At 34.8% G+C, this 12,694-nt stretch overlaps 1 protein-coding gene across 1 annotated transcript; it reads right to left on the reverse strand.

Moving 5' to 3' along the window:
* Nucleotides 1-3,063: 3,063 nt before the first annotated feature.
* On the reverse strand, nt 3,064-10,842 carry LOC105049721 (protein NUCLEAR FUSION DEFECTIVE 4). Its single transcript, XM_010929458.4, has 3 exons — nt 10,120-10,842; nt 6,052-6,989; nt 3,064-4,007 (listed from the first exon to the last, which is right to left on the reverse strand). Exons 1-3 carry the CDS (start codon nt 10,453-10,455, stop codon nt 3,497-3,499), a joined length of 1,785 nt encoding a protein of 594 aa, XP_010927760.2. The 5' UTR covers nt 10,456-10,842; the 3' UTR covers nt 3,064-3,496.
* Between the last annotated feature and the right edge of the window lie 1,852 nt (nt 10,843-12,694).

Below are 12,694 nucleotides of genomic sequence, written 5' to 3' on the forward strand. Positions count from 1 at the left end.
AAGAGATTTAAATAGGACTAAGATAATTTTAACATATTTCTATATAACCACATTTCTATCAGAGACATTTGGATTGTTCATGTTCCAAATACATGACATGTCAAGCTGCATGAACTGGCATCAACTTATGCTCTTGCTCTATTATAAAATGGACACACATCATGTGCTCGAAAAATCATCAGAAGGCATGTCTTATATACAAATGAGATAATAGTGTCATGTTGTTGTACCTATTATATTTTACTTACGAGGATCTATACAAGTGTGTATTTAGTTCCACATCGGCTATACACACTGAGTGGATCTTAGGGTATTTATACATGATCAAAAAATCAAAGCAATATCTTCCAATTAGTTTTTTTGAGTGAGATCCTAAATTGTTACAAATGTTATTAGAGCAAACTTGGCCTATGACCCATGCGAACTAAGGAATACTATGGCACGGATCTATTTGGACTAACCATGAGTTGATTATGGTATTTGTGATTTCATTTGTTGTATTTGTGACTGGATTTGAATGGATTTAAATAATTAACCCGGCAATAAGCGTGAAAGTGGATCGGATAATATTCATCTAGATCTATTTTTGTATCCGAATATAGATAGAGATTTGAATATCCGATTAATATCCATATCTATTAAAAATAAATAAATATAGATATGGATAAACAACTATTGCATTCACAATCAAATATCTGATTTCATTCATAATTTTATTTAATTTTATATAGTACTCATGAAATTTTAAGAAAAATAAATGACCCCATTGATATGCTATTAACTTTTCTTTCCTTCACTTAATAATATCTTTGGTTTGTGGCTATAAAGTTTAATCATCTGACTTATATCTATATTTATATCTATATTTTTAGTATCTAATTAATTTATATCCATACCTATTTAAAATAAATATGGATATGAATTTTTATATCGATTAATATCTATATACGTATCTATATTTGTTAAATAAAATAAATATAAATATTTATATACTAGTTTTCGATTCGTATCCAATATCCATTTTCAACCTTACTTGGTGAGAGTGATAGAGCTTTAAATGAAAAGAGTATGTAAGGAACCATATGGGCGTCTATTTAGTCCCATATTAATTATATATTAAGTAAATCTTGGATACTTATACAGTACCAAAAAACCTAAATAATATTTTTCAACTAGTCTTTTTAGATAAAATTCCTAAATTATAACAAAAAAATCAGAGTAGACTTGACCCATACTCCATATGGACTAAGAAATATTGTGGCATATATTCATTTGGACTGACCGCGAGTTAATCATGATGTTTGTAATTAGATTTAAGTAGATTTATATTGTTAGTCTAGTGAAGATGCCACGATTTAAAAGGAGTATATGAGGATCCATACAAGCATATGTTTAGTCCCATATCAACTATGGATTTAGTAAATATTGGATACTTATATACGATCAAAGAATCCAAATAATACCCTCTAATTAGCTTTTTGGATGAAATCCTGGGTTGTTATAACATCTCTTGTAGCAAAAAACATTTGTGATATGCTTTTTCCTATTTAGTATTAATAGGTGCAAAAAAAAAATATTGTTTAAATTTCACACAATTCCAATAGAATGCAATATATAAAAAGTGTATGCTGAATTGCATTTACCTTTAAAAGTATTATGCAAATATCTTAAAACACAACAATGAGAAAGTTACTTTGATGCTAGATTAATATATTAATATTGATAACGTGTTGAAAAGTTTAATGAAAATTGTCATGCAGGTTTTCATTAATGAACAATGGAGGTTCGTGCAACAATCTCTCAACTTTGCTTTCTTTGAGAAGACAAGCTCTACTTCATCCAATTTAGATTCATTTGCTGACAGATTTTTATACGACGGGAGCCTCCATTTTAGCACTAGACCGGTATAGCCACTCCATTGAGTCATACTGCAAGAGAAACTAGCAAAGTACAAGTTTGGTGTGACAAATGCACTTGAAATCCCTGCATGGCAGAATGCATTTCATTTGTTGCCCACTTAAGCTTTCATGTCTTTTGATTGCTCTGCTACTATCATGGTGAATGGGTCAGTCTATAACCAGGCTTGTCCCATGGTAGATCTCTCGTCTACCTCCAACAAGTAATCTGTGGCATTGTGCTTCTATTAATTTTTACATCACTGAATGCATGGTACATAGTTTTGCCATATAAAATGGCAAGAGTCCAGCTTGAAATCAAGTTAATCTTTCAGATAATAGCTGGTGCCATCCAAAATAAACAGCCATCGGAAGTGTAATCAGACTAGCTTCCAAGTCCATGGCCGGAGCATTCCTGCTGAATGAGCTCCTCTAGTGGGTGAATGGGCATTTCTACTTGGAAAGTAGGACATCATTTATCAACAAAATTTTCTATATACAGAATGTTTATTTCTTAATATTGCTTCACCACACTGTATGACTTCTTAAATCTTTTAGAATATTGAGCGTGCTTAACAATTCAGGTTAGGTTATTCCATAGCACTTCTGATATCAAATGGATTTTCAAGTTAGAGAGCGCTAATAGCAAATGAGACATCTTCTCTCATTGAAGGATGTCCCCAGACAATACAACACTTGGAGAGTATGCTTGAATGCTAGAGAGGAAAACACGAAGGTGCACCACTTAGAATTGCAGTATCATTGCGTTCCGTGGCCCTTATACCTCAAGCTGATGAATAGAAACCAAGAAAAATAGGACATGATGCACTTCGTTCATATAACCTCTGTTATGATCTCTAGAGTATCAAAATTAATCAGGGGATAAAAGGCATTGATATTAACATGACTTTATCATACAATGATTCTACTTTCATCCAACAAATGATTTGCTCGCTTGGGGCATTGATAGCAGCAATGGTTGGTGCTCCTATGACTCGACATTCAATAGACCTGATAACAATATTAATTAGAGCAAAAGAAAATTAGCAATGGCTGCTGATAGCCCCACTGGAACAAACACAATCAACATGGAAATCTTCTGGTGCATTCAAACAGTTTCATCAGATATATCAAAAATACTTGCGAGGCAAAAGCTTAAAACAGAAAATGCAGAAAATGTTATTTTACAATAGATAACAGATATTAAATTATTCATGTAACACTCAAAGGCTGTATCACAGGTTACACATGAACAATTAATCCCAAACACTGAAGAGTAGAGAGCTTATATGTGGCAGTACTCGCTCCACAATCACTATAAATCACATCAAACAGAAGAAATAATGCATAAATTTGATTTAACACCCAGAACTTTGTAGAATAATGGATAAAAAATAAAAATAAACTTGCATTATAGTCTCGATCGATCTTTCTTGCGAGACACATTCACTGCAGCTGTTGTTCCTTTCTGAGAAAGGCCCCCACCATTCAGGTTTGGGTTGAAGAAAATAGCTACTTCCATATAGAAGATTTCAACCATTGCCAATATAGAAAAATCATAATCTCAAGCATGAGAATGCATGCTTCCTAATAAAGAGGACTCATGCGCGAGGTTTCTCATAGAGGTTGGCATAGACTCTCTTGGTCCTATAAACAAGGATCATGCTCAAGATAACTGCAATGATGCAAAATCCTGACATGATCAGGGAAGAAAGGAAAAAGCACACAGCCCCCTCACATTTTAGTGGCTCCTCATCATGAAGTTGTGCACCAAAAAGCATTCTCCCAAACAAGGATCTCGCGCTATGGTGCATGTGTGCTTGTTTTTCAGCTTCATAGTCATAAATACCACTAGCAATTATACCTGAAAATACCAATGAACCTGCAGGATTAGCCATTGTGAGGAAATTGTATAAGGCTCCAAAACTTTTCAAGCCAAACAGCTCAGAGGCAGCAGCTGGCACAATAGACCAATGAGACCCATATCCAAACCCAATCAGCAATGTTCCAATGTACATTGTTCCAGGCCAACCCATTGCAAATAAGAAGTGTCCAACTGCCATTAAAACCTGAGTCACTGCCAAAACCACCACCCTTGGATATGCATGTTCCCTGGAAAAGACAGCAGGAAAACTATCAATTATGAGTTGAAGAGGATTTCTGTTAAATCTTAACAGCCTTCCATACAATTCAGAATGTTTAGTTAGGTCATTCACCATTAGGGTGAAGATTCCTTCCAAGTTCAAAGCTTCACTTAGCGTTGACCAGCAGTCATATATTTCCATTGATATAGTTTTAAAATGCTTAAGGGAAAACAAAAAAAAAACTATTTGACCATTAGTTTTCACCATGTCTAATTTAAGTTGGAATATGTTAATAGTCAAAAACACTACTTGGTTTCCTATGGTAGACCATGCAAAAAAAGCCCTCCAACTTAATTTTTACTGGGCCAAGCTGGGGTTCTCAACCTGACCTTGGCCACGTATTTTAGCCCGATAAAAGATAAGCCTAGCTTGGGCTTGGCACTTTTTAATCCGGCCTGGCCAGAATATATATAATTATTTTATATAAAACTATTATAGCTTATACCTTATATAACATAGGTTTTATTATATCTTTATAACTTATGCAATATATACAATATATTATATTTCAGATTTTTAATTTTGGATGAAAAAAAAGTGGACAAAAGTGGGAAGAATTAGATTTGGTATTGGAAACACTCATTTTCCCTTTTCCTCTCCTCTCCTCTCCACATAGCCAATGCTGTCCCTGGGCTCACTTCTCAACCTGCTTTGACCACCGGGCCAAGCCCAGTCCAGTATGAAGTTCTTTGGGTCAGGCAAGTAGGGTCCAAGCTTTTATAAGTTTCGCTAGATTGGGCTCAACATCTAGACTCTAGGCTTGAGGTCGGGTTGCACCGAGCTTGGGCTTGGCAAATTTTTTCTTGATACTACACCTAGCCTAGAAAATGCACATATCTATTTAATGGTCATCTCCAACACAAAAGAGATGTTATTATTAAAAGTTTTCGCATCTGTTGGTCTTTAAACAGTCACCTCCTTCTATCCAACCAAAACAGAACCCTCCACCTTCTGCTATGATTATTTGAAATTGGTATCTCTAAATAAGGGTTGCATGTTTGTAAAACAATAACACACAATACCATCCAATCTCTCAATAAAATAGTTATTTTATTTTTCTCAAGAAAAGTAATTAGTTTTTTCTTTTAGATACAAAAGGCAATGAAATTTGATCAGCTTTCTCTTCTTGTTTTTTACCCTCTATATTCAAAAACTCAGGTGATCATGATGCTGTCGGATCAAAGCTGCACCATTCTTTAATCCTGCATGCAAATCAGTAATGGGTTATGACCATATTTCTGAGAGTTATAAATACTATGCACCTTGAGGGACTCAGTCTACCTAAAGGACAATGTCATGACATTCTCCTCAACCTAGGCTACTTCCAAATCAAGTTTTTACTTTAGTTTCCTATTTAATTTGAATACTATTAATCTTAGCAACCCTGGAAAAAAAAAGTAATATAGAACATTCTTAGACCAGCATAGCCCAAGACCAAGACTAAAGTTGGGCCAACATTGAATCTGACATGTTTAGTCTCATTTTGTTCTGGGCCTGGACCTGCTAATTTCAGTGCAAAGCCAGGATTAGGCAAACCTCAGCTTGGACCCAGCAAGAATGTTGGCACCCCTAGTAATGATGGAAATGAACAAGAGATGTGCAACTCTTCATCAGCTATGGAGCCAGGAGATGCAACAGAGTCCTGTGGTTATTCTAATGCAGGTATAAATGATTCACGAAGCCAATTTCAGCAAGTTAAGGTAACAATCATTATAAATTACTTTTTTGAAATAATAACATAGGATTTTACCATAACTTTCTCAAAAATGAATATATAAAACATTTTACTATAGAGTTGTGATTAGAGACATGCAAAAAGATTTAAAGAGAAGTAATTCAAAAACTTATCCAATTCTAACTGTCTTTTTTATAAAAAAAACAATACCTCATCTTTATGTTATTGCAGATGGATCTAAAACCATTGATGCAAGCTAATTGTTCAACACTGCAGCATACTATGATATACTCAGTTCTCATATATCTAGCCTAATGCAGTGAAATGGCAATCATACCTTACAACAATCTCAGAAATATAGCCCCCACCAATGCGGCCAAGAAAGTTCCAAATGCTGATCATGGATACAAAAATATGACTCTCACTGTAACCCAAAGATTGGCTCATTTGTCCCAAATTGTCAATGACTGTCAAGCCGGACCCTGATCCGAACAACAACGAGAGAAAAAGAAGCCAAAAATCTGCCTTAATTAGTGCCTGTATCAGGGTGAAGTCTTCTCCTCTACGAGGACCTCTCCTCCCTTTGACCCTTACAGCTCCCACAGCTGCAGCTTGAAACAGTCTTGATTGCAACTGTGCAATCCTCTTCTGCCTCTCTAATGCAGGAAGTAAGTCCACTTCCTTCGGCTTTTCATCTTCAACCTCACTTAAAATAACCTCTTGTTGTTCTGTCGATTCTCCTGATTTACCTGCCTCTTCTTTCTGAGGCGCAGGTAAAAGAGACTCTTGAGCAGGAGAAATGTCATCGAAACAGCAGGTTAATAGCAAAGGTATTACAATAGGAACCAGTAGAAGAATGAGTAACACCACCGTGCACAAGGTAGTCACAGTTTCACTCAAGCCAACTAAATCTTCAAGAAGCATGACACCCAACAAATATGCAGCCAGGAGCAAGCACACGCTATAGACAAACACAAAACTGGAGTTATCTGAAGGTCGCATTTGTCTGTGGCCTCCAACAGGCCTGATAATGAACATCAAGGCAATGACTACCATGGAAGGTCCAACTGCAACCATAAAGATGAGAGCTGCATGATCTGGTGTGTGAATCATGGCATAAATCTGAGTCAAAATAGCTCCACTTAGGCCAGCAAATCCCTTCAGGATACCAACCACAGGTCCCCGGCTTTTGGGGAAGTTCTGGACACATGAAACCAGTGCAGCTGTGTTGAAGTAGGTTTCTCCATTATTGCCAACAAAAATAAGAATACACATCTGCAAAAGATACACCAACTGCATGTCAAATAACCAAATTAAGCCGAAGATGAGTGTTCAAGGAATGAATTCAAAGAGAATATGACACCCTAAGTAGCATTTGAAGGTTAAAGACATACAGTTTTCTAATGGAGAATGACTTTATCAAGTAAATAGCTCATTATATATTAGCAAATGAAGAAGAGGCTAATATATGTAAGAGTTACAAGTGCAGAAATCTTCATGAATTACTCTGACAGAGTCCATAATAAATAACTCTAAGACACAAGTAACAGGAAAGGTATTGAATTCTCAAGATGAAAACAGCCAAAATGGAAGAAATATGGGAAAAAGAAAGGCTTAGAAAGATCATGATTGATAAGGGAAACAGCAAGTACCTACTAGCCCAAGAAGTGCCCATATTCAATGACCAATCCATTTTACCATGAGAATGAAAAACAAAGGAGAAAACTACATAATGTTAAGAAAATTGTGTGGAATTAATTGTTTCAGCAATATACAGGTGTGTTTTCAAACAGAGGTATATAAGTTATAGGCATGAGCTAAATTAGTGAAAATTAAGTACATATTATGATACAGAATGGGACAACAAATTGTTACAAGAGTGTCCTCTCAGAAAAAAATTGTTATTAGAGTGGCAGTAGAATGATAATATGCTGGAAAAGCTTCAGCAACAAAATTGACAGGACATAATACATATACTAAAGAGATTGCTCCACACAATTGCCAAAAGAAGAAAAAAAGGAGAGCACTCGATATATGTAGTCTGTAGAAATGGTACTAATTGTTCCATAGCCAAATCTGGTATGATCATAGATCTTATTATCTCATAATATTGGTAACCCATGTAAAAGATCCATGCAGAACAGCAATAATCAGCTCCATAATCCAAATAATGAACAAAAAGGAATGACAGCTACAGTGGCTAAGAACTAAATGAAGGCAGTAGTAGTAGTAATAATGATGATGATGATGATTTCAACAATTGTTAGTCAATATTGAGCTGATAAGGCTTGCCGATATAAAAGCTAGACAAAAACTATAGGGAATATTGATTTCTCAAAGAATACTCCTTAAGGTTAGTAATGATTTAAATAACATCCATCTAGATACCAATATAACAGGAACTTCCAACTAAGAATAATCTGGAAAAATCAAGAGTGATTTAAGTATTTAGAACAAATGATTCTGTCCATTGGGCATTCCCTGTCAGAAGAACACCACTCACAGAAAAGAAATGGAAATTATAATTCACACAGCCAACCACAAACTATATCACTTCCAATGCGACACTTATGCTCCCTAATATACAACCATTCCAACTAGACATAATTTTTCCACACTCCTCACTTGATATCCTTGTAAAGTTCAACTTATGTTAATGTTACTCTTTTGTTCTGTAGCACTCAAATACACATAAATGGGTAGTTGACTAATGAAGATTTCCTTTACACTGCAACATTTTATGACCATACATTGCGCTAGAATTATTACCACTTCCGAAACACCCTCTTCTATCTCTACACGATTTGTACTTATATTCCAAACAAGAGATTTATCAGGTTTGTCTTGATCACTAGATTGAAGAAATGCCATTCCATATCCATTTTCATAAGAATAATAGCACTAGAATAAACATAAAAGAAACTTTCCAGATATTAAAATCCCAAGAGCAAACTAGAAAACTCAACTGCAGGATTTAGTTCCCCAGTGCTTCATCAAGCAGCAACACCAATTCATATCACTTCTTCTTTGGTTCAAAAAAACTTTCAAACAGCCAAAAATAACTTATTCACCACAAAGAGAAGTTTACGCAGACAAGAGGAAAAGGTTAAGAAAATGTTAGTCCAACAATAGACCAACTCCTCCAGAAACTTTGTACCATTCAACAACATTAGAAGCAAGAATTCAGTTAGGTTCAGAAAAGATATTTTTCTTTAGGTGAAAAACTCATGGAAAACAACTCAAGAATTTAGTTGGGCTCAAAAAAGATACTTAGCTTTAGGTGAAAATCTCATGGAAAACAACTACAAATGGAAGATAATTCACATGTACCAAAAAGGAAGATTAAAAAAAAAATTACAGGGAAGAGCACCAATCATAGGAGGGAAAATCTCATGGTGTTTATATGAGCAGATAGGGGATGACAACTAAGAATACAAACTTCACCCATAAGGAGAAAGAATATAAATATGGGGGAAGAAAAAGCAAAAAGACTTCCAGATTACAATTAAATCAAATTCCCAAGCCAGTGAATGTCTGCTTTTTGGCATCAGTGCATCACATCTAGGACTATGATTTTCATTCGGATGTTCCAACAAAAATCATCAAATATTTAAACGGGAGGGGTGATTATCAGCTCTTCCAGACAATAAGGCACAAATTGGCAATCCATTAATGCAACCTTAAGCTAAAATTCTTTAGCACTGTATTATGTTGCAGAATCCCAAATTGAACCAGCACTTTATTTTTGGGAGAATATTTAAAAGGATTTTTAAACAAAAAACCATAGCTTATTTACCGGGCAAAGGCTAACTCATCAAAACAAAATAAAGGTTTCAAAGAACATAATTCTATTGGAAAAAATATACGTCTTCAACCATCAAAACCATACTAAGATATAGAAGTCAGTAAGAAGTCCAAAAAATGAAACTACTAAAAGAACAAAAAAAACAAAGATGCTGACATAACACAATTAGCAACTTACAATTCAACAGATTAAAAAAAGACTAAGAAAAACTCCGACTTCCATTAGTTGATAAGCGGCATTATATCACAATGAAAAAATTCTGCAGTGATTCTATGAGCAGCAATTCTAGATAAAGACCTCAAAATCAAATTACTAAAATTCATTTTTTGAAAAAGAAAATAACAAACACTTTCCAATAACAGATCATCCAACAACTCCATAGTATTTTTTTTTCTTTTAATTTACCCAGAAAAAATCCACAATGCCTCGCACTCATCTACAGGGATACATCAATATATCAGGAAAATTCCATCAAATCCAGCAACAGGAACTATATTAAACGTGGGAAACTACGCTAAAAAAAAATTGAAATAGCTAACAAGTATGAAGTCCGAAGTAGAAACAAATGAATGGATATAAAGATCTCCCATTTCCACTCACCACCCAGAGAGGCAAAACGGGCACTCGCCCAACGACGACAAGCCAGACCCATCCATAACCGATCAAGTTCTGCAGCGCCCCAATGAGGAGCGCCGCCCAGAGGGGCAGGACCTCGCAGAGGGTACCGGCGAGGAACCCGACGCTGTCGCCGAGGTCCTTGGCCACACCGAGGCTAGCGAGCTGCCGCTGGTTGTAGCCCAGAGAGCTCTTGATCACCGGCGAGATGCTCCCAAACAAGTAGCCGATCCCGGCGCAGGACTGCATCCACATTGCCGCCACAAACACCAGCCATCGGTTGTTCAGGAACGACCGCAGCTTCCCCTGGAGCGTACCCATTGGTTCTAGGAGTAAGACCACCAACGAATCGAAGCAAAGATTGGATATTTTGCTTCTTCTTTTGGTGATTCTTGAGTTCTAAAGAGAGGAGGAAAGGGCACAAGTTGGATCCTTTCTTCCTCTTTGAGCCCTGGAAGGATTTCTCCGCTCCTTCTTGGATAAAAGGAGAGATCTTTCGGGAGGAGAATAACTAGATAACTAGTGGAGGTAAGACAAAAGGACAACAAGAGGGTGGTGGGATTTAAAGGAGTTCGAGAACAAAATAAAGGAGATATGGCAAAGAGAGTTCTTCCTCTTCACAGAATTGGAAAAGAGAGTTTTACGAAGAACCAATGGAGGATTTGATAACTTTGGATGGAGGAAATCAAGTTGTTTCTTGAGTGAAAAGATTGGAAGAAGAGGAGGAGGAGGAGAAGGAAGGAGGCAGAAGCAGGAAGATGGGAGAACAAGGATATTGACTGGTTGTAACTTATGAGGATGGCATCTTGGTAGAGAGGGGAAAAAAATCTGTGCATGAGGGTATCTGTATCCACCCATCTTAGCATCTGTTATCTTTTTCATTGCATATATCTAAATTAGAGAATTAGTTTATGACTTTTGTAGAGCTGTCCAAATTCCTTATGGATGGCAGTCTTAATATCAATATTAATACGTTGCCACCGTGGCGGCAATCCAGTGGAACGGATCATTTATTTCCAATCAAATAGTTCAAACTCGAATTACCATGGAAATCGAACTTTGATTAAATATTATAATATAAATAATTAAGAGGGAGTGTATCCTCATGTTGGACATGATCTACAAGTGGCGTCTGAATCCTCGATGGTATTGAGATAATGTACTTATCTATTGGGTTCATTCATGTTGAGAAGGAGGTCATCCATTCATCCAAACTCGATTTCGAATCAAATATTTTTCGATAGAAATTGGAATTCTATGATCACGTTCAGAAAAAATAGTTGCGTCGGATTGTTCTCTTCAATTTTTTTTTTCTGTACCAAAAAAAAATTAATGTACTCAATTATCATTAAAATTTATTATTTAATATATAAAAATATTAATGATGCTACTCTTAATATATTAGCTATCATTTAAAGAAATAATAACAATGCCAGAATTAGTGATGGTAGTTTGGATATCAGAATTAATCATGATAGTTTCTATTCGATCATTTTCAAATTTTATTATATAATACAAAATAAATTTTGGCTATTAAAAATTTTTATTTAGTATATTACTATATTATATTTTAAAAATAATTTAAAAAATAATATTTTATGTAATATATGGACTAGTGTTTATAATGTCGATATTAATAATAAAATTTATTTTAAAAAATTTGATTTATATAAAGTTTTCAACTCATCGTATAGATCCTGATTTTAATGATGAAAGTTTATGATTAATCATTACTAAAGCTCATTGCTTTATATACAATAGAACTTCAGCTATTGCAACCTCTATTTATTATAATTTATTAAATTATTATATTATATTTTAAAAATAGTTGGAGAAAAGAAAAAGAAACCATACTAATAATATATATGCTAGTATTTTTCTAAATTATTGGCAATCATGCTTCTTAAATATTTTTAAAAATAATTAGGAGCCTAGAGATATAAGAATCCGTTAAAATTTAAACTCGACCATTTTATTTAAATAAAAATATTTTTTTGACAGTTTGATAATTAATTGACTTTCTATCTCGTGCAATATGACCTACCTCACTAATGTTAGCAGAAGCTAATAAACCATTTGTTGCCCCTCTGCCATGTCTCTCTTTGAAACCGTAATGTATATTTTTTTTCCAATGTAGGTTCATATGTTTTTAACAAATTTGCCTTCATATATTACTCTACCACTTATTCTACTTCAAAATAGGCCATGACTTCATGTCTTCACTCTTTTTAAAATGCTGTTTTTTTGTGGTTTTTAAATTAATCAACTTCTTCTGTTTCATGAGAAAAAAATCTCCCGTAAAGTTTGAAGCTTAAATAGATTTATGTGCAAAAATAAAATTAAAAAAGAAGGGTAAAAGCAGACATATTAGACCATTGATCATGGAGATACAAAGTTGTGCTGACTTTGGTTGTAAATTACAAAGGCTGCCACATCCAGACATTTTATTTAATTCTTTTTGTATACAAAAAAAGGACAGCCACACACATGTAAAGCACGTGCATTTTGTGGAAAAATTAAAAAAAATATCGCTGTCGGTAGCGTCGCTTGCAAAATTTCT

The sequence above is a fragment of the Elaeis guineensis genome, chromosome 8 (genome assembly GCF_000442705.2).
Source record: "Elaeis guineensis isolate ETL-2024a chromosome 8, EG11, whole genome shotgun sequence".
Classification (NCBI taxonomy): Eukaryota; Viridiplantae; Streptophyta; class Magnoliopsida; order Arecales; family Arecaceae; genus Elaeis; species Elaeis guineensis.